The 26,209-nt window shown below is 41.6% G+C and overlaps 2 protein-coding genes and 1 pseudogene across 3 annotated transcripts; 1 reads left to right on the forward strand and 2 right to left on the reverse strand.

The window, feature by feature from the left end:
- Positions 1-910: 910 nt before the first annotated feature.
- Positions 911-15,309, forward strand: LOC147603800 (uncharacterized). Its single transcript, XM_086796122.1, has 2 exons — positions 911-1,167; positions 15,026-15,309. The coding sequence occupies exons 1-2, from the start codon at positions 997-999 to the stop codon at positions 15,035-15,037; spliced, it is 183 nt and encodes a 60-aa protein (XP_086652248.1). The 5' UTR covers positions 911-996; the 3' UTR covers positions 15,038-15,309.
- LOC147603801 (uncharacterized) lies at positions 3,117-8,599 on the reverse strand (annotated as a pseudogene). Its single transcript, XR_015265544.1, has one exon. The product of XR_015265544.1 is annotated as an uncharacterized LOC147603801 (transcript).
- A 3,705-nt stretch (positions 15,310-19,014) lies between the features above and the next one.
- LOC147603802 (uncharacterized) lies at positions 19,015-24,193 on the reverse strand. The gene is made up of 2 exons (XM_086796124.1): positions 19,509-24,193; positions 19,015-19,431 (listed from the first exon to the last, which is right to left on the reverse strand). Exon 1 carries the CDS (start codon positions 24,040-24,042, stop codon positions 23,491-23,493), a length of 552 nt encoding a protein of 183 aa, XP_086652250.1. The 5' UTR covers positions 24,043-24,193; the 3' UTR covers positions 19,015-19,431; positions 19,509-23,490.
- Between the last annotated feature and the right edge of the window lie 2,016 nt (positions 24,194-26,209).

The following is a 26,209-nucleotide window of genomic DNA, read 5'->3' on the forward strand; positions in this document are numbered from 1 at the left end:
TGGTCACAGCAGGCTTCAAGCAGGACATTCACAGGAGCCTACTGACCATATGGATTCAGACTCTTGAAATGAACGAGTAAACCAGTTGAATCAACAAGATAGGCAGGATCAGAGACTTCAGGATATACATCACTTCCATGCTTGTTGTTTTCCATTTTGCATTGAATTGATTCTCATATCATTGATTTCCGGCAAGTTGGACATATTGCCAGATTGCTTGTTTGAGCAAGCTTCTCAGGTCCAGTTGTTGCAAAATTTCATGAGGAGACTCCCAAAGCATAGATCAACAACCTGCATGCATCATATTTGAGTTTGCATTTTTCTGTCACCAGATCATTAGACACGCGTGTCTAACAGAAAGTTGCAGATTTTTGACTGTTTTGCCTAGATGATAGTATAGCTCCTGCACACTGCATACATGCTTTCAGATTTACATTGTGAAAAGATTTGGTGCCCAAGTCATTGATTTGAGCAAGTTGGACAAGATTTGCAAGATTGCTTGTTTAAGCAAGATTCTCAGATCCAACTACCTCCAAACTTCAGGAAAAGACTCCCCACACATAGGCCAAACACCTGCAAAATCAAAAACTGGAAAAATCTGTGTTTTCATTAGACACGCGTGTCTAAGGAAAATACACACAGGCTGACTTCTGACCTACACAGACCACAAGGCAGTAACTCCAAAGCAAAACTGAGCACAAAATTGAGTTCAAAATTTTCAAATCACCAGCTGGCATTAGACACGCGTGTCTAAGGCAGGAGGAGGAGGATTTGATCATTTTGTTTTCTGAACACATTTTTGGTATGTCCTCATCTAGTACATGACACTTCCATCCAAAAGTTCATGAAAAGTTACATTAGACACGCGTGTCCAATGATTTTGGGATATTTTGCATAACTGTGGGGACAGATCTCAACCTAGGCCACTCTGAAGAGCCAAAACCCATTTCTGAGAAACCCTCTCTCTTTTATCTCTATCTTCCTCGTCTCGTCATCATGAACAAGTTCAACCTGCCGCAGCGCAGCCTGCTCAAGGATCGGCGTGCCAAGCGAGCTAACCTTCGCCGCCTCAAGTCGGGGAGCTCTTCGCTCAAACTCCCCGCCTGCCCCCCCCAACGCCCCACCTCCGGAAAGACACAGCGCAAGTTGCTCAAGAAATGGCGACGTGTAATCTCTCTGCTTTTTCTCTTTGCTTTTTTTTTTTCCCCACTTTTTCAGTAGAATTTTTCTCCGCTCTTTCATTCTGAAATTAGGGTATTTCCAATAGTTTTTGAAATTAGGGTATTTCCAACTGTTTCTATGCTGTTTTAATACTCTCTTCAGGTTTTGAAATTAGGGCTTTTTAGTCCACTTGATTCAATTATCTGTATACTCTGCACATTAAATATACCAGGGGATTACTCATTTGGGTAACTAGACCAAGTAGCTATAGTTCAAAACTGTAGTAGAAGCTGTCTAAATAGGGTCAAACAGTGGGCAAAGCAGGTCCAAATACCAAGAAGCCTTGGGAGAGCACTGTACATACATAAGGGAACACAGCTATACAATCAAATGTTCAAAAACCTGCAGATTTATTAGACACGCGTGTCTAAGGATCTTGAGCGAAAAAGGTCAAAGTCAGCAGAGACGCAAGAGAGCACGGCAAGGACACAAAGCCAAGGCACTATCCTTGTAGGAAACCTAAAAGAAGACTCGATCAGAAGAGTCTAGTGTCCAAAGTCAACAAAACATGATGTCAGGTCCTCCCGAATCCAATTCAACACACTTACGCTTAAGATAATAGATGTGGGATGCCTTCATCGCTTACCATCCTTTGATGGCAGCACTAAATGGTTCACAAATACTTTGGGTGTTACATTTGAAATATTTTACCCAAATCCTCCGAGCTATGAGTGCGAAAAACCAATCGTAAGGATGATTGAGGACCCTTTGAGCAAGATCATTGTGTATCAAGATCTGCATCAAAATTTTTATAGACCCATTTCCCCACCAGAATTGTCTGAGGAAGAGTCCAAAGCTTGGGTCCCATTCTTATCATTGCATCCTAGGATCAATCACTCTGTTATTGAGATTCCAGAATTTTTAGGCTGAATACACCACCGACAACGCTAGCCCCCAGAGGAGTAGTGAGCTTAACACAAGGGAGCGCCACACCAACAAGGCAAAATCAATCGCATAGCAAATTACAACTTGCCACTGATGGCAATGAGCAACAATCTTTGAAGCCTACACTAAGCCACCCACCTGGCTTTGATCCAAAGATGTTCCCACAAATGGTCAATCAAGGCGGCGGCCAAATAGGATGGACACAGTATCCATGGAAGGGTTTACAAGCTGGAGTTACGAACCCTCTCGAACCTAAAGGTGGTCAAGTTCCATCAATGATAGAACCCCGCAGTGGAAGAGCTATAATGCCTGCAGAAACGGAGCTCAAACCTAATGTCAATGAAGAGTTGAAGCGAGCTTTGATGACACCTACAACCAAAGAGGCAGAGGACTCTAAAATTTTACAAAGGCCGGACATTCAAAGGAAGCCTATATCAGAGTATAGGATTGAAGGAAGCTTCCATCTAAAGCCAGTGACCAATGCCTCAGGTATTCAATGTTTGTATGAAGACAGTCAAGAAGGCCGATTCCAACTGCAATTTCCCCTTCAAGGACAAAAGCCAGATAATCCTATGATCTTCAAATATCTACATGTGAAAGACCTTACATATGCATACAGAGATGTATACGACGGTAATGAGTACCAGCCATATCATGGGCCAGATGATCCACTCAATGGTAAGGAATTTCAGCAAAGCCGCACATGTGGAGAGTGTGGATACACCCACCTTCTAAAGGATTGCCCGATGCTTATGCCAAGCATAAGGGTGCCACTGGAGAATGCTATAGAGAGCACAATAGCTGCAAATCCTCAGAAGGATAAGTCTCCTAGATCATCCACTCAGTCATCTCCCTTGGCATCATCAAAATCCTCACCAAAGTCACCTCAAAAGAGACAAATCCTGTCCCAGAATACGACAATTATGGAGTTGCATGCTGATAATGCAAAGTTGGATCAAACTAGAGATGTATCAATGCAATCGGTAGCTGTAATAGAGCAAGTTCTACAAGCAAGCTCCGAGACAAGAAGTGACAAAGATGTGAAAGAGGGCCAAACAACCAAGGATGGTGTGAAAGATATGAATAGAGAAAGGGCGACCACATGCAGTAAGGAAATCCTAGTGGATCAAAGAGCAGACATCGCAAAGATGGACACAGAAGTACCAAGACTACAACAGCAGACCACCAACATACCAAATGACATTGACAAAGTGGCTCTATCTGTTGAAACAGATGCAAAATCTTGTGCCATTGCAAAACAAGGAACAGTGGGTAGCCCCCATAATCAAGCTGAACACACTTCAAGTATCGATGAGTCTCTAGTAAGAAAGCCTATGCACAGCACCATTACATATGCTGATAAAGGAAAGGCAAAAACAGAGCCAGACTCATCACAATTGGCAAATACGAGTGCATCAACCTCATCAAACCCTAAAAACGTTCAAAACCAGCTCAAGAGGGAGCAACATTCATCTTCAACAACAATAGAAGAACATGAGACACGAAAACCATCAACTCAGAAGCCAAAAGTCTCATGGGACAACACACAAGAAGTCTGGATACCCAGGAAGCTAAAAGAAGCACAAGAGGGGTGCTCACAGATCTGGATACCAAAGAAGCTGTGTCCAGCGTTTCCAAAGACAACCAACGCCACAGCGTCACCAAAAGCAGCCTCAAACGGCGGCTTATCCAGCAAAAGGCAAGAAACAAAGAAAGCCTCGAATGTCAAAGAAAAGATGGGTAAAAAAGAGTACTCTAAAGGCACAAGGCTACTACAAGGGAGCTGCTCAAATATGGCTTCCCAAAAAACAAGAACAAGATCTGCCGAAGACCGCACCCAAGTGCAACACACCAAGAAGAAAAAGGGTATCAGAACAAAGATGGGTCAAAACAAGTACTCTCAAAGCTCAAGGCTACTACGAAGGAGAAACTCATATATAGGTTCCAAAGATTCAAACAGAGTCGAAGAGAGTACCAATTAAGAGCACACCTCGAACCAGGGCAAAGCCTCAGAAATGACAACAAAGATGGCGACCCAAGACCACACAAAACGAATCAAAGAAGAAGACAATCCAACAAGTGTGGTTGCCAAAGGGACAAAAAGACCAAGTAGGAAAAGACCACAGTGCTCAAGACAAGTGCTCCAGCACCACTAACAAAGACAATGTGGTGACAAAAACAACCTGGCAGAAAAAGGTGTCAGTGGTAGAATCTGCAATCAGTAAAAATGACAAAATGCTACAGCAGAACACTGATGGACTGGAGGCTCAAATCAAAGACAACTACAATGAGCCCAGCACGAGTGACGCACCTACAAGAAGGACCATCAAAGAAAGAGCCCGTCAACTGCAGATCTTACTCTTTGGTCCGTCAAGCGTAATAACAAGGCAATAACGTAACATTGTGAGGAGAGTGCACAAGCCTCAACAACAAAAGCCGTTGGACCAAATTGCTCCAAGACCCGTTTGACTTGTACAGCATATTTCTTACCCATGCATTTGACTGTCAATTCATTATAGGGCCACATTACAGGGCTGTGTATTAGACACATCTTCTACCACCCATGCACATACAAGCCTTGACAATCAACAAGTCAAGAGGACTTAGACTAGGTGGGGGGGAGTAACAGTCAGCATGAGTAAACAATACCAATCTTCACGGAAGAAAAGGGTCAAAATAAACACAAAGGGGCAAAATTTTGCTATTTTCTGGCAATATTTGGCAATATTGGGCTACACAAGGCGGGGGCAAAGCATGGAAAACAAGACCAGAACATTAGACACACGTGTCTAATGTTGGACACGCGTGTCCAAGTAATTTTCACCAATTTGCCACCAGATTGCATCTACACATTGCCCACATCTTTAGCAATCATTTCATGCACTCACAAGTCATTTTGAACACCAGATCACCTCTCAAGAGCTTACATTCTGATAAGTGTCCAAAATCTGCCAAACAGTGCACTCACAGCTCAAATAACCACTCAACTGGTGAACCAAGCACATGAAAACACTCAGCAAAGATTGGGGAACACAAAGATCACCTTGCATGTCAATTTAGACTTGTATGCATTAGACACGCGTGTCTAATGTTAGACACGCGTGTCTAAGAAAATTTTGCTATGTGGCTCCCATCATTCACACACAGCTTGGTGACATCATGCACATACACCATAGGCTTCAAGTTCACATCATGTGCCTCAACAGGACCCCAAAACATCAGCAGGACATCAAGTACTCAGAAATCACAAGACTTGACCAAATCCAGCAGATAAGTGATGCTAAAGCTGAACCATGCATATGGTTGGACTCTACAAAGCAGAGGCTACCCACTGGTATGATCAGAATGTCCAAAATAGGAAGAAGTATTAGACACGTGTGTCTAATAAATATGCAGCAGCAAAATGCAGTTCTGACATCACCAATGTGTTCCTCTCAGCTGATACATCACCCGAAGACCTTCAATCTCAAGTCAACACTTTTTCAGAGGAAATACCCTGCTCAAACATATAAAGTCATATTTGTGTACTTCTATAGACACAATACAAGAAAGTCAAAGTCGCCACCAACCAAAATGTGTCAAGAGTCAAGAGTCGGGCAGCCAAGCCACCAAATGAGCAAGGCGTCAGTCCCAATGCTTCAAGTCCTATCTACTTTGTGAAATAGTTTGCATGCGCTTAAAAGCTTAATTCTTTTTGATCATTTGGATTGCAACTATGCTCAAGTTGGAGAGTTGAGCTATTATGTGAGTCGCTCATGCTGGAAGAGATGAGCATAAGAGTCAAAAGTCTAAGTTACTTTTAATGTCGATGGAGATTTAGATCGTGCTTGAGATTGTGATTGAGATTGTGAATAAGATTGAAATTGAGATTCATGTACATGACAAGCTCTAAGGTGGTTGAGAGGTTATGAGTTTGCAATCAATTGCGTCTACTTTGTAAACTCTGATTCTAATAAATATCCATATTTCTCTCTCTATTCTCTTCTGTTTTATCTATTTTATTAGGTATCCCTAATCTTTAAGTGTGGCCTCACCTTACAAGCGTTAGCCGAGCAAAACTCAAATCTAATGATGGAGGCTTACGAAAGGAGGATCAAAGAATAAGAGGAATTGTTCAAAGACTTATGGTGGACTTGAATAAACAGCAAGTGATGAGAAATGACAACAAAATCATGCAAATGACAACTCAAGTCCAATTTGCTAAAAAACATAATAAAAAGACTAGTTTTTTGAGATTATTTGCAATAAAAGCATATTGTTTTTTGATATGCTTTAAAATTTTATAAACAATACACACTTTTTAGACATTATAAAATACATTAAAGCACTTAAAAAATATAATTTTAAAAAACCACTACATTTGGGCCACACCAAAACCTTCACACTTCATTAAAAATTCCAATAAAAAAGAAACATTACAATAATTGTAAAAGGCAAATATTCCCCTTGTATCTAGGAGAGATCTTTGACCTTTTGTTTCAATATCTCAATGGTTGTCTTACGTAAGTGACCAGATTTCTTTAAATCAAATCCATACACAAGGATTTCTACATCCTCTAGATTAAGTGTGTCCACACGACGAGAACTTCCCGATTTCTTTCCCTTTTTAGTTGGTTTCAACATCTCAGGAGCATATTTTCCCTTCAACGGATCTTCTCCAGTTGTTCGGTACCAATGTACTTCCATAGCATTCAATACATCCTGCTCTTTGTAAACTTTTGTGACTTTTGCAAGCCAAAATGGATTATCATTTTCATCATTTGTAGCAAGAACTGCAATCATTGTGCCCTCATGTAGCTCATTCACATCTCCTTCCCACATTTCTCTCTCTTGTTGTCGACGCTTTGTGCTCTTCCTTGGACCAACATACATTTCCCTTGTTTCTCCATGAACAAGAGATAATAAATCTGCTGAAATTTGCACATCATTTACACCAGTAGCCACAACATTATCACTCCTTTCGCAAACACCACTATGGGCCCACACAAATGCATGTTCCAACTGAAATGTTTCATCCTTGAGCTCTTCGACCAGCTTCACCTGCTTTGTAAAAAAACTCTCCCACCATTCAAGAGAGCTTGCTGGGAAATACACGTGCAGCATGTACTGTCTCCTTGATCTCATTTAGGCATTGTAGAGGATCAACAAGGCGATTTTCCCTCTCAGCTTTTTGTGCCTCATTGGTTGTATAGAGAGCAACATATACTTTGCCCGTTGAATTTCACCACAAGGAACAAATAGTAAGAACTTCAAGCCCTGCTGGTAACCAATCTTCAGAGTATTTTTTACACCACATGAGAGTGTGTTCCTCCACTTGCTTGATTCTAAATTGATGTTGAAAACTATAATCATTGAGATGTGCAAATGACGGCATGGTAGTGGCTGTGCCAATTGCAAAAGATCTAAAATCATATGTTTCTTCCATAATTCTAATGGAGGGCTTGGGAACATATGCATCTTCCAATAAGACACAGATTTGTGGGAGGTCAAATGCACTTTTCTTTGCCAATTTGATCGAGAACCTACTAAACATTTGGTCAATTTGGTCATGTGTGTGTCCCACTAGCAGAAACCCAAGCTTCACCTTCTTGAATATCTTCTTTTGTACTAGCATATTTAAGTATGCAAGGAGAACTTGATTTTTATTTTCTCTGCTAGTGTTATCAAGCTGTAAGTATAGAATAGGTGGTAGTTCACCTTGCCATTCTTCGATGATCTTCTGAATGATGGTGATTGTCAAATTAGGATCATTATGAATGTTAGGAAAATCGATAAAGATCTTTGATGACATGATACCATTGAAAACTAAGGCTCCTACAACATGGAGTTGGATAAAATTTTCCTCGAGATTCTTTGGAGGACACATAAAATGAGGGAACATTGTTTTCTAGCCATTAGATGAAAATTTAGATGAAGGGCTATGGTTTAATTTCAACTTTTGATTGAAAACCACCTCTGTCAAACCAAAAACCTCTTTAAGATCAATCTATATGGATTAAACCAGAAATTTCTAAGCATAGAGTATGCTCAAAATCCATAATTGAAGTAGATTAATCCTGGAGAAATAAGTTTATATCAAGAGTGAAACATAAGTTTTTATATCATAACTAATAAAATCACAAAGTTTTAATCTTTATTCTCCCTTCCCAGTAGATTAATCTTGGATTAATAAGTTTATATCAATAGTGAAACATAAGTTTTTATATCATAACTAATAAAATCACAAAGTTTCACTGAATGGTGACAGCTGTAAATTCACTATTTTTAGTGCCAACGATTGTTAGCGCACGCTGTTGTGCTTGTTTAGGCATGAATAAACTTAGTTTTAAGCTTTTAATAATCTTTGTTATAAAGTTTTAGTTAAAGATTTAAAAAGATTTAGTTAAGGCTTTAAAAAGCTTTAGTTACTTTTTAAAAAAAGACTTTAGTTAAGGCTTTAAAAAGCTTTAGTTATTGTTTTAAAAAAAGACTTTAAAAAAGCAAAAAAGGATGCGTTGTTCTTTCTTAAACAAAGCGCTACACGCTATTCACTATTTTGTGGAAAAAGCTAACTTTTAAGTTTTTTTAAAAGCTTTTTTTTAAGAGTTTTAATTCATAAACTTTTTTTCAAAAGGCAAGGGAGAAGCCACCATGAACAAATTAGCACTTCCTCCCCGATCCTAATTGAACAGGACTTTTCCGAATCTGAGCCGGCCCAAGGATGAATTGAACCTGACTTTTCCCGAACCCTGCTTTCTGTCTTTCTCTCGCTGAGCTCTATGGAGACACACTACAAACTAGAAGGAGATGGAGAAGTCTAGTTAAGGGAAAGGAAAGAAGAGCTTGTGTTTTGGCCTCGACTTCAACATGTGAAAAGGGCCTGCACAACAGCATCGGATGAGGCAGAATATCCGCATAAATTTCACAGAGTATATGCAGCATGCCAAGGAGGAAGTGTCATCAGGACTGGTAGCAAGCTGAAAGAAAGTTCTCATTCTTTGGTGTTGTGGATGAACCCTCGTACATGTTCAACAGCAATTGGGAGCACGTGCAGAATCAAGGTCACATTTCGAATGTTGGATTCAGGTGATGTAGTCACATGCATGGGAACAGGATTTGCCATTGGTGGAGGGATGATCCTAACAGCAGGCCACCTATTAACCTTAGATGATAAGGAGGAGGATTACAATGTGATTGAAATAATGGTTTGCTTTCAGACACTAGTGACTACATCAAATTATGAGGATCCAAAATCTGGGATGTGTTTTGAAGTTAAGGCAGTGTCCTTACAAACAGAGTGGGATGATCTGACTCTCAATGATGGGCCGAAGGGATTGCCAACCAAAGGTTCAAACATGGTCATCTTGAAAGATGACATGACATCGGCTTTCCTTCTTCCTGCGAGCCCTGCCTATTTCACACGCGATGGGGAAGACAAGGTAGATGTCTTCTCTACATCTTTCCCAGGGGTCCTTTGCAGAGCAAAGGAAGAACTTGATTCAGACGAAGAGTCCAGTCTTTGGGATTCATACAAGAAGGTTATGGATGGTGAATTCTCAAAGTGCATTGAGGATCTGGCGGTGGCTAACTTAATTAGTGAGGACGACATGAAGCATGATAACAATCTGATGGCAGAGGTGGTGAAAAGGGTCAAGCATGAACTCTTAGATCAGCTACAAATGACTTTTGGCAGACTTATGAGTGGAATGATGGCTTGCTCCGTGTGATTTCTAGTTTATGAGCAAGGCAATGATTTTGCCATTGGAAGTAGGACCTCCTTGCTATATGGTTCCTCTGGTGCCCCTGTTTGTCTCACTGGAATGTCAAGTTACTTCATTGGCTGTCATTCCAGTGGTAGTGCGAAGAGTGACATCAACCTGGCGACATCAACAGACAATCCGATTTTTGCTCGGGAGTATGTTGAGCATGTGCTGCCTGCATTACCTCCCCCGAGTTCGGCATCTTGGAGAGACATGGATCTTTGACCTTTCTATGACTGGATCCTTCGCCACCGTGCCTTGTCTCGTGGTTGCGAGACATCATGTGCAACCATGTGGATCAAGTAATCTGAGCAGGTTCTCGGTACTTCACTGTAGGTGAAGAGAGATGATGTAATTAGCCTCAAAGCAAGGTAAAAATTACAATTTGCCTAGTTTGTGGTGACTCCTTTTGTATGTTTTCTGGTTCCTTCATTATGATAGCAACAAAGATGGGCCTCTAATCGTAGCAGCAATTAGAGGCCCATCTTTGTTGCTATCATAATGAAGCAACCAGAAAACAGACAAAAGGAGTTACCACAAACTAGGCAAATTGCAATTTTTACCTTGCTTTGACGCTAATTACATCATCTCTCTTCACCTCTACCGCAAAGTACCGAGAGAGCCTGCTCAGATTGCTTGATCCACATCGTTGCACATGATGTATCGCAACCACGAGACAAGGCACGGTGGCGAAGGATCCAGTCATAGAAAGGTCAAAGATCCATGACTCTCCAAGATGCCGAACTCGGGGGAGGTAATGCAGGCAGCACATGCTCAACATACTCCCGAGCAAAAATCGGATTGTCTGTTGATGTCGCCAGGTTGATGTCACTCTTCGCACTACCACTGGAATGACAGCCAATGAAGTAACTTGACATTCCAGTGAGACAAACAGGGGCACCAGAGGAACCATATAGCAAGGAGGTCCTACTTCCAATGGCAAAATCATTGCCTTGCTCATAAACTAGAAATCACACGGAGCAAGCCATCATTCCACTCATAAGTCTGCCAAAAGTCATTTGTAGCTGATCTAAGAGTTGATGCTTGACCCTTTTCACCACCTCTGCCATCAGATTGTTATCATGCTTCATGTCATCCTCACTAATTAAGTTAGCCACCGCCAAATCCTCAATGCACTTTGAGAATTCACCGTCCATAACCTTCTTGTATGAATCCCAAAGATTGGACTCTTCGTCTGAATCAAGTTCTTCCTTTGCTCTGCAAAGGACCCCTGGGAAAGATGTAGAGAAGACATCTACCTTGTCTTCCCCATCGCGTGTGAAATAGGTAGGGCTCGCAGGAAGAAGGAAAGCCGATGTCATGTCATCTTTCAAGATGACCATGTTTGAACCTTTGGTTGGCAATCCCTTCGGCCCATCATTGAGAGTCAGATCATCCCACTCTGTTTGTAAGGACACTGCCTTGACTTCAAAACACATCCCAGATTCTGGATCCTCATAATTTGATGTAGTCACTAGTGTCTGAAAGCAAACCATTATTTCAATCACATTGTAATCCTCCTCCTTATCATCTAAGGTTAATAGGTGGCCTGCTGTTAGGATCATCCCTCCACCAATGGCAAATCCTGTTCCCATGCATGTGACTACATCACCTGAATCCAACATTCAAAATGTGACCTTGATTCTGCACGTGCTCCCAATTGCTGTTGAACATGTACGAGGGTTCATCCACAACACCAAAGAATGAGAACTTTCTTTCAGCTTGCTGCCAGTCCTGATGACACTTTCTCCTTGGCATGCTGCATATACTCTGTGAAATTTATGCGGATATTCTGCCTCATCCGATGCTGTTGTGCAGGCTCTTTCCACATGTTGAAGTCTAGGCCAAAACACAAGCTCTTCTTTCCTTTCCCTTAACTAGACTTCTCCATCTCCTTCTAGTTTGTAGTGTGTCTCCATAGAGCTCAGCGAGAGAAAGACAGAAAGCAGGGTTCGGGAAAAGTCAGGTTCAATTCATCCTTGGGCCGGCTCAGATTCGAAAAAGTCCTGTTCAATTAGGGTCGAGGAGGAAGTGCTAATTTGTTCATGGTGGCTTCTCCCTTGCCTTTTGAAATAAAACTCTTAAAAAAAAGCTTTTAAAAAAACTTAAAAGTTAGCTTTTTCCACAAAATAGTGAATAGCGTGTAGCGCTTTGTTCAAGAAGGAACAATGCATCCTTTTTTGCTTTTTTAAAGTCTTTTTTTAAAACAATAACTAAAGCTTTTTAAAGTCTTAACTAAAGTCTTTTTTTAAAACAATAACTAAAGCTTTTTAAAGCCTTAACTAAATCTTTTTAAATCTTTAACTAGAACTTTATAACAAAGATTATTAAAAGCTTAAAACTAAGCTTATTCATGCCTAAACAAGCACAACAGCGTGCGCTAACAATCGTTGGCACTAAAAATAGTGAATTTACAACTGTCACCATTCAGTGAAACTTTGTGATTTTATTAGTTATGATATAAAAACTTATGTTTCACTATTGATATAAACTTATTAATCCAAGATTAATCTACTGGGAAGGGAGAATAAAGATTAAAACTTTGTGATTTTATTAGTTATGATATAAAAACTTATGTTTCACTCTTGATATAAACTTATTTCTCCAAGATTAATCTACTTCAATTATGGATTTTGAGCATACTCTATGCTTAGAAATTTCTGGTTTAATCCATATAGATTGATCTTAAAGAGATTTTTGGTTTGACATAGGTGGTTTTCAATCAAAAGTTGAAATTAAACCATAGCTCTTCATCTAAATTTTCATCTAATGGCTCAAAAAACTCCCATAACCCTTCAAGCTTTTTTCCACGAGTCCCTAAACTACTGCTGAATTTGAGTCATTGAAAAGCCTTAACCTCCATCACGAAGCCTTGTTATCTTCTTCATATACCCTTCAAAATCTTGTGTATCCATGATCTTCAAAGGTTACCCTTGTAGCTCTCTCCCCATCTTCTTTCCTTTCTATATCATTCCAACTGGGTGATATGATCCTGATACATGTCTTGGTCACTCTTCTGAAATTTGTGTAGAATTTTGGAGGAATCAAGTTGCACCTGTATAGGTAAGATCGCCTCCTTCCCATAGACAAGCTCAAACGGAGTGTAGTGGGTGGAAACTTTGTACGCATTTGTTTAGATCTTCATCCCAGTCTTGAGGGTTCTTGCTCACATATTTCGAAAGCATTTTCATAACTTGGGCATTGGTGTTTTCCACAAGACCATTACACTGGGGGGTAATAAGGAGAAGAGAATCTATGCTGGACTTTTAGTTAAATCTGGGTAGGCCACATTGAGAAGCAATGAAATGTATCTTCCGTTACTTGAAGGGTTCATTGAGCAGATGTTTGTGCTTTGGAAAAGGGTCTATGGAGTTAGAGGGATTTTGCGATGTAGACATGGCTAGTGACATCGACACTCATAAATCTACTTGTTGACAAGACACTGCTTATGTAGTGGGAATTGTGAGTAGATACATTGAAAATCTAGGTAGGCCACACTGGGAAGCAATGAAATGTATCTTTCGTTACTTGAAGGGTTCATTGAGCAGATGTTTGTGCTTTGGAAAAGGGTCTATGCAGTTAGAGGGATTTTGTGATGTAGACATGGCTGGTGACATTGATACAAGCGGGTATGTCTTTACTTTGGTTGGTGTTGTAGTGTCATGGTGTTCCATATTGCAAAGAATAGTTGCACTATCTACCACAATGGCTGAATATATTTCAGCTATCGAGGCTTCCAAGGAAGCCATATGGGGTAGCAAACTTGCTATAGACTTGGGATTGCAGCATGAGACACATGTTATACATTATGATAGCCAGAGTGCCATATATCTAGCTAAGAATGCCATGTTTCGTGCTCTCACAAAGCATATTGATGTGCGATATCACTTCATCAGACCAGTGATTGAGGATGGTCTAGTCACATCGACTAAGATCAGAACACAAGATAATCCCTCAAGACATGAGGACAAAGAGTCTCAGCATGAGTATTGCACTACTCTAGTGGGAGTTAGGTGGTACTCTTGCATATACTCCTATTAAAGGTCGCTCGTAAAGGCCTTTAAGTGGGAGGTTGTTGGGGGTAAAGTAGGGCACAGACACACACACATTTCATTTTTTATTTTTTAGTTCGGTCAAATGACTGGCCGGACACTTAATAAAGTGTCAGCCCTAAAACACATAATAAAACATAAAGAATAAGGGGTCTCTCTCTCTCTCTCTCTCTCTCTCTCTCTCTCGTTTCCTCCTTGCACACTTATTGCACTTGTGTGTGCTATCACTTTCACTCTCCACACTCTCCTCTATCACTACAGCACACTCTCGTGCACTTTTGCTTGCTCTCCCTCGTGCTTCCTTTGCTGCCCATCGCCAACAGAGGTTGTATCTCTGTTTGCTGCTCCATAGCCTGTTGTCTTTGAGGGGGCATCCTTGTAGTGCACTCAACAACCATATGTCCTTTCACATACGAAGAAATGACAAGGAGGCCAATGAAAAACACTCTCCACGATATTTCTCCCCCACGCATGGAAGGGATAGATAAATTTGTGAGGGTCACCAAAGATAGTGAAAGCACCAACTTATGGTGATAGTACGATTCTCTTGGTGCATCATATTATTATCTACAACATGTCAAAGACTTCTCCCAATCTCCTGCAAAAAGGGTGTTAACTCTAGGAGAAGGCCAGGGAATCTTGTCGTTGCAATGAGATCACCATCTATACTTCTGAGTAATCCTTAGCTACTACTGCAAACAAAGAAGGTGAGACAGAAGAAGGCCATGCTGCTTGTTGCTGAAACTGCAGCAGAAGACTAGAGAGAGAGAGCCCTGCGGGGGGTGGAGCGGATGTAGATAAGGGAAATGTGAGAGAGAAAGAGGGTGGGGGGAGATGGAAGAAGGCACAGTGGTGATGTGGTATGCTGCAGCAGAATGCCTGAGGGAGAGAGAGCAGGGTTTGGGGGGGGGGGTTGTGCACGGGCTTCCAAAAGTTCTTTTGTTCCAAAAGTTATTAATTTTTGATAATGGAAGATTAGTTTTTCACGCAGGAGTGTGCGCGCTTGTGCTTTTGTTCTTGAAAATGACAAACATTGGAAGTGTCCGTTGTGAAAGGGTCATGCATTAAAGGCCAGATTAAAGGTATGTCAGGTATATGTTTCAAGCTGACAGGCTTTTGGTCATGCAGGTTGAAAAATGAAGAGGGGGGAGTCTGCCCTATGTGTGAACTACCCATTGAAATGGTCAATCAGGTGTTCCATGTATAGTTTTATCAAAGCTTAGCTGTTGTATGAATGAGAAAGGGACTGAAAAACACATCCAATGTACGGTTTATTATTTACTAACTATAGTTTTCCCAAGGATGATACAAGAGTGGTTGGGAACTCTTACCAAATGGCTCTTGGTCATTTTATGCCCATAAACAAAAGCTCTTTAAAGTGCTGGCCTTATCAACCATGTTGATTCTCTCTCCTCAAGCCTCCTCGTTTTCTTTGTTGTGTTTGTGTGTGGGGAGAGAGAGAGAGAGAGAGAGAGAGAGGTGTGAAGGCTTCAAAATATGAGCCCTGGATGTGCCCTCTTGTACCAAAGAGAACATCGTCTGAGATGAGAGTATGTGCAGTACGTATTGTATGCATTTCACTCCAGTGTGAAAGGCAGAGAGATTGTCTATGATGTGCGTGAGAGAGTGCACATTACAGCATTGATGTGTGTTTGTGTGTGAGACTGCATGTTAGATCATTGATGTGTGTGTGAGAGAGAGAGATGTGGAGAGAGAGAGAGAGAGAGATAGATAGATAGATTGTATTATCGTCCTCGAAGGTCAAATATGATCTATGGGACCAAGAAATACATCATGTGGCATGTGTGGAGCTGATAAGTGACTCTCGATGCTCAAGAACCTTGCTAATGAGCATAACAATTGAGAGTCCATATTGTGGTCGGGAGAGAAAGGAGTGTAGGGAGAGGTTATGGCTGAAAATGTGGGGGAAGCAAGCTCTAATGTGATCAAAGGCTGAACACTCGAGTAGAGTGTGGTGCTCGGACTCACGAACCATTAGGAAGTGAATGGGGTATAGAAGGGCCTCTTTATTTGGCAGTTTAAGGGAGTCAAACCTTTTCTCTTAAGAAGAAATGTTTTCTAATTTGAAGCTTCAAAACGTCTACTTTATTTGAATTTTGGGCAGAAAATGGAATTTAAAATCTAGCGGATAAAACCATATCATGTAACATATCTATGGAAAGCTCTTGATGCGTAGATCACGGATCTATAATCTCCGCTCAAATCAGAGCTTGTATGTAGAAGTTATGGAGGTCCGAAAATTGTAAAATTGCCCCCCCTCCCCCCCCTTTTTGGGGGGAAAAGTGCACCCTTTGACCACTCTTACACCTCTCTTAATCACCCATGGTTTTTGCTTACATGGCGGGCTCCTATTTGTCAAAAAGTTAAACGTTTCCATAACCTCATGCCAAATAAAGAGGCCCTTCTATACCCCATTCACTTCCTAATGTTGCATGGGACATAGCATACATAAGCGATCAGACTCCTCACCCATTTCCCAACGCCTTGTCTCACATCGAAGAGAATGTGAGCTAAGCCGAATGGATGCAATGGTCCGAATGGCAGATAGGGGGATGGGCTCAAGTATGTAGGGATGAGTGCGGCATCCACGCATAGAGAAGAAGATCGATTTGTAGTTTGGTGCTACATCTGTGGTGTAATGCAAGAAGCGTGAGCCTCCAAGCTTCTCCCAAGACAAGATACATTGCCGTTGTAGAAAAGCCTTATTCACTGTAGAGTCTGTGGACGCATCATGAAGCAAGTATAATGCATCCCATCTTCCAAACCACTTTTTGATATCTTGCATCCATCCTGAGCTCAAGATTTTACTTTTACATGTCTTTTGCACTTTGTTACTTGCTTCCCATGCAATTCTCGGTAGTCGATGTGAAGAGCCTTTCCGTATCTTAAGCATATACTCCACAACCCTTTCTATGCCCAAAACTTCAATGGGAAGGGATCCACTTTCAAGAAGTAGAGGCATGTATGGTGTTTGTGTCTTGACTTGAAAAAAGTTTGTAAGAAAACACTTCTGAACATATTCAAACTCATTCCAAGTTGACTTAGAGATGCTTCCACCCCACACTTCAATTCCATAGAGGAGTACTGGTACCACTAGAGTATTGAAGAGGTACTTCTTAAGAACCCAACATTTGATGTCTCCTTTGTAGCACATGTTTTCAAATGCATAGTATGCTCTTTTCCCAACTTCCAAACGACGCATAGCACACTCATTCCATCTATGGTTGGAAGGAACCTCAAGATCGAGATATTTGAAGCTCTTTACTACTTCAAGTGGTTCATTCTTGTACATAATGCATGGCCGATCCTTCTTGAGAGTTTTCACGAGCATAACCTTTGTTTTTGAGCTATTGACAATCAGTCCACTATGAGTACAAAACTTTTCCAATACAATTGTGAGAGAACACACACATGCACATGTGTTTGTATGGACACATATATGCTTGCAATATGCATCCAATATATGGCCACAATGGTACTTAAAAGGTAGAGAGAGAGAGAGAGAGAGAGAGAGAGAGAGAGAGAGAGAGACTACAATTATGAGAGAAAACACACTCACTTGTGCATGTGCACACATACACGTCTGTATGGACACACATATATGCTTGGAACATGCTTCTAATATAAGTCCACAAAGGTACTTAAAGGTGGTTTGGAGGTTCTTAGATGCTTGCATGAAAGCACGACCCTTGAGCCTTGAGGGCATGAAAATGTTTCTTTCATGCCCCATAGTTTACAGTTTTGGAGGATGAGTAAAGTCATGTAGATTGAGAACTGGAAGATGGTTTCCTTGCTAGTTGGTTGCCAAGAAGAATGACTTGACATATGCTGTTAGGGTGCTACGTGGCAGGAACTTGTGTTCACGCAACAGCACTGTACACTGTATACTATATGATAAAATATATATATTGTATTATCATATATTAATAATTATCATATATCAAAAATATAGTAAAAGTTTTGCTATATATATCTAATATATATATATATATATAAATTTATCCTCTTGTAATGATGGAGAGTCTTTTCGGCTCGGATAACACATCTTCAAGTGACTACATGGATGAGGAAGGAGAGGAGGAAGAAGATTCAAGTTCTTCAAGTGATGAGGAGGTTCAAAAAGACATCACCCCCTCTCCAATGGTACAAACCCCTATTGACGGTAAGAAACGAAGCAGAAAGTTAGGTAAGTCAAAGGAGTTTAAGTTTCTTCCTGAATCAGAGATTGTACCATCTGGTCCTGGTGCCCCCCTACGGTCTACCTGATACAAGAGATTCAAGCTCTTTGAATGTTTTAAGAGAGAGGGTTAAACATAATCAAATGGTAGATCCTTTGCCCATCTTTTTGCCCATAAGTGTAATTGAACGCCCACCTCTAGATCCCCACACAGGAAAAAGACCCTTAGAGGTTCGTGTAGTTATTGATCATCATGTACATAATCTAAAGTACAAAATGAAAAACAAGCCAAATGCCATTGTGTTACCATTGCTTGTTTTGGTGGATAGACAACAGTGTCCTACAAAGCAATCTTGGGTGAAGGCCAATGCTGAGTCATACACATATTGGGTTCTTGGGGGCACTCATTCATTGCTTGCCAAGCAAGAACTTGCTACAGAGTATGAGCATGTTGACACATACAAAATGGCCATGTGTTGGGTGTATGAGCTGGATTAACAGATGATGAGGCAAAGGTTCTTGCCCTTGATCATAATATTGACTCAGACTTTCGCTTAGAAATGACTTTTATTCAAAAGGTAAGATTCTTTCATATAACGAGTGGGTAGATACTATAAATCGTGGTGAGAAAGTTGATGACAATTTTCGAGTTGCACTTTGTGAATAGAGTGGCAGTACTCTCCACCACAGTGCTTCATTCTTCACTTCTCACATCGACCTCTATGATGTACATAGCCTTCTAATGTACACAACTTGAGGGCATTTCCCCTCCCCCCTATCAGCTTTTGTACTACCCTTGAGATCGGCCTCCTTCTGGCATCTCTTGGTACTTTTGGTACTCAGTAATATAGCCCTGTTTCTTTTTCTTTTTTTTTTAAGCCCACAAAGAGAGAGAGAGAGAGAGAGAGAGAGAGAGATGAAATGAAATGAAATGTTAATATTAACGTCTGCAAAAGGCCAAAATGACCTATGAGACCAAAAAGTTACAACCTTTATCCAAGGAAGTACAAGTGTTTGATGGTGAACTGAAAGGAAAAAACCTGATACAAACTATCATGGTGGCTCAGTGAAGGAGGTGGGGATACAAATTTAATGATAATACAAAATCAAAATCAAACTAGTGAGGTATGTACAATAGAAATGAAGGTAACGGGATATTGGTTACTCCTCTAGTAGATAAATGCTCTCATGGGCTGCTATAGAAAATCCTCAATCTCCTCCATCATCCAGACTCTGGGAGGCCTCTTTCGATGCTGGTCGATAATTCCTTGAACCCTCCAATGCCAGTAGTATTGTCATGTAGGACCCCAATGCCTCGGGCATCGAGTATGTTGACCTATGTAGCATGATCATGTAAGACTCCGTGTGTGGAAACTAACGGGGCACGATGCTGGGAAACAGAAAGAGGTATACCATTGAAGAAATGTGTCATCCATCTTTGGAATGGTCTTCTTTGTGTTGGTCCTCGATGCCTCAGTAGTGTCTCTCTGTGCCTGTGTATCTTCAATAGAAAAAACCTGTTGTCACTGTAGTTCATCATGCTTTTATAGTGGCTCAAATCCCTTTCTGAAGAGATAGTGGAATCTTCCCTGTATATGGTAGTAGGCTGGGCATCTACAAATACAGTGCTTCTTAGTTTCAATCTTCCCTGTATATGGTAGTAGGCTGGGCATCTACAAATATCTAGCTGCTGCGAGGAGGTATAGAGCTGACCAATTGATATTGGAGTCCATGCGATAAATGGGTGTCCATGTATCTTGGGTGTATAATGAACCCATCCTTTAAAGTATGCAGAAAATAGTCTCTGTAGAAAGCCATCTTTGGTCCTCGGCTTTGGCTCCCAACATTAGGCTCTCCTAGTATCGATCTGGGAGAGATCATGTCTAACGATCCCGTCAATCTTGGTATGCCCTAGAGTGAAATTGAGAATCAAGAGAGTACTTAAAAGGATGCTTTTAGAAGCCATGCAGCTCAAACCAATGTGACATCAATCTTGGTATGCCCTAGAGTGAAATTGAGAATTAAGAGAGTACTTAAAAGGATGCTTTGAGAAGCCATGCAGCTCAAACCAATGTGACATCTATGCATATCAACATGATGTGTCCCTCTCCCCAGCTAGCTCTCCAATCTAATATCGCTGGGTCGAAAGCTCCCATAGACCATGGATGAAAGAGATCGATCTAGTAAGTGCCTCTACCACTATCAGTGTGGCTCCCATCTTTGCTTGAGTGATCTCATGTGTGGAATGGATGCCTTACTAGAATCATCCTGGATACAATGGTCACCATCAGTCTCTCCATGGATCTCCATTCATCAGAGTTGTTGCAGTGATCCTTTCTGGATTCCTAGATCTGCACCCCATCCACCAATAGTGTGGATGTGACTAAAGTGTCAAACAACGAGAGAGAGAGAGAGAGAGAGAGAGAGAGAGAGAGAGAGAGAAAAGAAAGAAAGAAAGATATATTAACGTCTATGAGAGGCCGAAGTCGGTCTATGAGACAAAAAATGGTACAACTGTGTTCTTATGGTCATCGGAAGAAAAGAAAAGAAAGGTGTGTATGTATCTGGATACAACTGTGAGTCATCAAGGATCGGTGGAGCCCATATACAAACAATATAAAAGGGTGGGGGTGGGGATGTGGATGGAGTGCTAAGGCAAGATGCATCTCTATATGCTGAAGGGGTAGTACAAGCATGCAATGCAGATCTAAGTCTAACTCCATCCAGTGCTATAAGAGGGATATAAGATATCATACATCGCCGATGCTGAGGCTGTGAGTGGTGTGAACATGCACCCTAGATTTGAGCGAAGGCGAGCTAGCCTTTCCTATGTCTACATCCGGTGTCTCATCCGAATAGCTGCTATCTCTCGGTGATGGAGTCGGGGTGCTCTGTATCCAGTTTGTCTGGGTCTCCTCCTGGCTCTCAACTCCTCTGCTCTCTGTATGGTCACCCCATGTGGTACATTAGCTGGCACTGGCATAGCTCTCTGGAAAAAATCTGAGCTGGGACTATCTCCCGCTCCTAGTGGGAGTGGGTGTCTGGAGGAGTCTCTCTCGAGAACTATGGAGCTCTAGTAATAGTCTGCCAAGCTGTCGCTGGTCCGAGGCCTCCATCAGCTGATGTAGTGAAGAGTGCTTTGCAAACAATCGTGCATATCTGTCTCTGACCCCTAGGTGGGCTCGACATCTACATATAAAGTGATCCTCAGTCTCCACCTCCTCTCGGCATAGCCTGCATATGTGCTTGGCTTTGGGTACCCGTGTCGCTCTCCTAGCCTCTATCTCTAGCCAATGTGATGAGACTCATAGCTGTCCAATAGCATCGCGAGAACTTTGTGGCATGTATACATCCATATACCGCGGTCGCCGTATAAATCCATCCCCTGAGATGCTCATAAAGTGGTCTCTGTAATATGGCATCTTTGGTGGTAACGGGCTCTCTGGTGTCATCCATGTCTCCTGTATGTGCCATATGTCCTGTCTCATCACTCTGTTCCTCTCCTCAAGACAGAGGTGACCCCGTGGAGCAGATTGATCATACTGAAAAGGTGGCAACCGCTCAATGTCTATCCCATGATGTGAGAGCCACTGTAGATCTCTCCGTGGGCATCTCCCTCATCCTGTATATAAAGGAGATCATCTGAAACAATGCCTCCACAGCCATAGGTGGTGCAGCAAACTCAGCTCGAACAATATCGTGTGGCACGGATGATTTGGTGCATATCATCCTCGAGAGCATCAAGATCTGTTGTACCCATGTGGAGGCTGCAAGCCCTGGTGCCCAAACTGTTGTTGCATACATCAAGGCTGGTGTCACTAATGTATCAAAGAGCCAACCCTTCGTGCGGTGTTCCTGAAAATGTGCCTGGTGACACTAATGCTCAAGGCCAGCAAGAGTTGCATACCCCCGGGTCACTCTGTCTCTCGGACTGCCTGAGCCATGGAAAAGCATCTAGCTGAGCTAGTAAATGTGATGCCAAGGTAGAGAGCTCACCATCTCGACCAGCCCTCCTGCTAATGTGAGAGTAGTGTGGCTCTTGCCCATGAGCCCCTCTGGACATCGCCTTTAAGCCGTAATTTAGCCATTTCAGGTCCCTCGAAGCCCCGTTTTTGCTCTGTAAAATCCTGGCGTAAAATCCCGACGAGAACCTAGGAAAATCTTCCATGCACTTTTGAAGTGAAATTCACCTTTTGGCACTTCTCTTGCCTTGAATCCACTTTTCATACATGCCTCTTTGTCCGTCTCCATATGTGCTTTCATGTCACTTTTAGAGAGAGAAAAGCCGTAATAAAGCACAACATTCATCAATCTTTGATTTTGATGACAACTTTTGTACAGTCCTTTGGAGGCCTAATGAAGCATGCTATTAAGCCTTTGTGCCTCATTGGAATCCTTATAGAGATTCCCCTTTTTTTGGGATAACATAGATTATACCTTCATTGTGTCTTCTTCATTTTGACTAAGGTATAATCATTGGTATATAATCCTCAACTCTTTTTCCTGGCATCTTTCCCTCTTAAGTGGCCAGCTTAAGATAAAGAAAATCATTTAGGAAAGTCAAAGAATTATGACACTAAAGCTATCTGACTTTGATGTAGACTTTGAAATGATCACTAATGCTAGTGGTTTGGAAAAATCAAGGGAGTCCTTCAACAAAAGAAAAGAGACATATAGCGTACACATCTAGAAGCTAAAGGATTACGAGAAGAACAGTGCAACAATTGACTTAGAGCAAAGTTTTGTACGTCTTTTGATATGGATCAAAAGTGTAAGGTGAATTGTTAAATAACCCCAACTCAACATTACACTATGGCTTTGGATGGAGACTCTTACAAAATACAACTTTGAGGTAAAGTGATTTTGAAAGGGAAGGATAACGTCGTTGTTGCAAATGCCCTTAATAATAGTCCTTTCTAGCATTGGGCTTTACCACCCCAAACAACAACCTTAAAGGATAATTATTGCCTGTTCTTCTTTTTCATCAAGATCTGTTGCTATGTATACTGGTCTTGGATTCTCCCCTGGAAGAGCAAGATCCACCCGTTTCGCATCCTCAGGTCCCTCATAAGACACACCTGGAGTGATGTTCGTTCTATCCAGCTTCTGAACCAGTATCTTTCTTTCCTCGATTGTATACTTCTTGTAGTGCGAAGAAACACCTAAAGACTGCTTGTCGTTCTCGTTCTCCGTGTCATTATCCGGTTCCCATTCCGACAGACAATCTTTGTCCTTTCCCTTGCTTACGTTGGTCACTTTCGTTTTTCGTTTTCTTTTCAAGTGGCATTGAAGTTTCCTTTTCTGTTTCGGTTTACAGGCATCAAGTTCAAAGATTTGCATTACAACGGTCAACCCGACACCTTGTCTTTGATGCAGTCACTAGCACCAACCCATTTCAAATATTGAGACTTACCATTACTGCTTTTGGCATGTGGTTGTCACCACTGTCCTCTTCATGCACAGTCTCAATGTTGTTCAACCCAATGACATCGTTAACATTAAGCGCATTTGATTTGTCATTCTGTTGTCTCGAACTTAGGTTAAGCTCAACTTGAACGCTTTTTCCATTCCTAAGTTTCAACATCGTTTTCTTTGATCTCTTGGCAAATCTCCTCTCTCGTTTGTTTGGTTTGCGTCTCTTTGTTTCATCTTCAGAGAGAGTTTCATCTGATGCGTCATAGAATTCCAACTTGTTATTCTTAGCATCAGACTCCTTGTTCTCTTCTGACTTTTCAGCCGGTTCCTTCTCTTGAACGTCTTCAAATGAAGAGATCTCCATCTTTATAGGCATGACCGAAGCTCTCAAATTCTCACTGCTAGTACTTCCGTACCATATTTTTGAAGAATCCGCTCCAGGTCCTTCTAATATGATCTCCTCGTCATAACTACCACTAGTGATGTCAGACTCATCTGCAAGTTCAACGACTTGAACCATTCTCACAGACATGATGTCATAACCATCTTCGTCACAATGTTTGACAGCATGTACATTTGCACACACATCTAAGGTAGCAAGAATATCTCGCCAACCATATGGTTCTAACTCATGTTCCAGAAAAGGTTCCGCTATATAGTCTAAAGAGCTTGACGTATCCGCTCCATCACTATCTTCATTGATTCCACACAACCACAATGGCTTGCCTTGGACTAGCCATGATGGTATCGACTCATCGTGAGCTACGGTGGAAATCATGTCTTTGACCGACGTGTTTACGACATCTTTGAAGGAATGATCTCGTAAGTCAATACGAGTCGTGGCGCTTGGCTGTCATAGGTAGATGTAGTTGTAGCCCCAATCTTGAATCATTTTCAATTGACGCATGAATGGGCGACATAGGATGATCTCATAGTTGGGCTTCCTTCCGAAATCCACCACCGCGAAGGTGTGTTCATACTCTATTCTGCATGAAGTCACAACTACTTGCTCTAATAAGCCGATGGGAGATTCAATGAATCCATTCGCTAACTGAAGCCTCATCCTTGTCTTTCTCAAGGCTGGTTTACCCCAAGACTCCCATATTTGCTTGGTGGCTTGCTTGGTGGCTATCGCTACCCCTGCCCCACTATCCAATATCGCCATACTCTTGACGTCATTAAACTCCACGGGTAAAGTAGTGTTGCCATCCTCACCTTCGCAATAGTTTCCTACTTTGTTGTTGATGGGAACCGGCTCATACTTCACTCTCTTTGTCTGATCCTCCTTCAATGTCTCATTGACATTCATTAGATGAGAGGTTTGAATTCCCATCTTGGTCAAACACTTTATGACCTCTTGCCATAACTCTGGCTTCACTTTAAGCACATCCACCAATGGTAGCGTTATTTTAACCGGTGTGGAAAGCAATGCTTGAAGATTGGGAGTATCCACTACGTTCGGAGTTGGGTGGTATTGCGTAGGTACCCTCCTAACATCCTTTGCACTATCATCATCTCCCAAGAAAGAAGGTAATTCTTTCATGGTTGATGCTTTACTTGACTTGGACGTAGATGGTCCTGCAACACCATACCTAGATTCTATTTCAATGTTCGCTTGTTCCTTATCTAGGTCTATTTCTGTGATAGGTGCTTTTCCTTTGTTTTGTTTAGCATTTTTCTCTCGAATTTCGTTCCAAAGAGTTCTCATCCAATCTTCTTCTGTCTCATCACGAAAACTATTTGGCACGAACGTTACATTTCTTTGCTGTGACTCAGCACCTTCGGGCACGTTGTCTTTTGTCTCAGCGGACTTTCTGTTTGCCCGTCTTTTTCTTCTTTTGTTTCTTTGTGATTCTTTCATTTTGTTCTCTTGACCAGAGACAAGATTCCCTGAACCACTAGGCACTTGTCCCATTTCCAATCTCGTTTGTATTTGGCCCTCTAATGACCCCTGTTTATCCATTTGTTTTCCCAGTAGAGCTTGTGTTCCCTCAATCATCTTTTGAAATATTTCTAACCTTTTTGTCTCTAGTTCCGGATCTGGGTAAGCTCTAAATCGTTCCTTGATCATCTGGTTAGGTCTCAGTCTCGCTTCATAAGCATCTAGCATCGCTTTCAAAAGCTCTAGAACTTTCTCAGCAAGAACTGACCCTCCCTCAAGTTGTTCTTTCATTTCTGAGGCTTTCTCTTTTTTTTTTGACCTCAGTTGTCAAATTTAGCTTTTTTCTCGTGTCTTTTCTTTGCAACAGCCCTTCTTTGTCTGCATGCTTTCCATGAGTTTCTTGAAGTCTTTTCAGACTTGCTTTCTTCGTTTGTTTTCATGTCAGCATTTTTCTGAGCTTGAGCTCTTGTGACTACATTCACAGGTGCGATGTCACTTTCGTTTTCGCTGCTAGATGGCAAGACTTCCACTACATTCAGCGTAGCCTTTCCCTTTTTGTCCGGATTCAGTGGACAGTCAGAAACTAGGTGCTTGATTCCACAATTGAGACAATAACGTGCAAGAGCTGGAATTGCAGAAGTGACGTTAGTAGGCCTCTGTTGTCTTGGGTAAGGACAATCCTTTACCAAATGGTTCTCCGAACAGTTAAAACAAGGTCCCAATGGTGCATTAGGAGCTCGTTTCGGAGCCATCGGCATCGGAGGTCTACCTTGACCTGCTATGAACATTAGCGTGTTCAAGTCCATACTAAACTGTC

The sequence above is a fragment of the Cibotium barometz genome, chromosome 63 (assembly GCF_041138505.1).
Source record: "Cibotium barometz isolate CiBa-2024 chromosome 63, ASM4113850v1, whole genome shotgun sequence".
In the NCBI taxonomy this organism is placed as follows: Eukaryota; Viridiplantae; Streptophyta; class Polypodiopsida; order Cyatheales; family Cibotiaceae; genus Cibotium; species Cibotium barometz.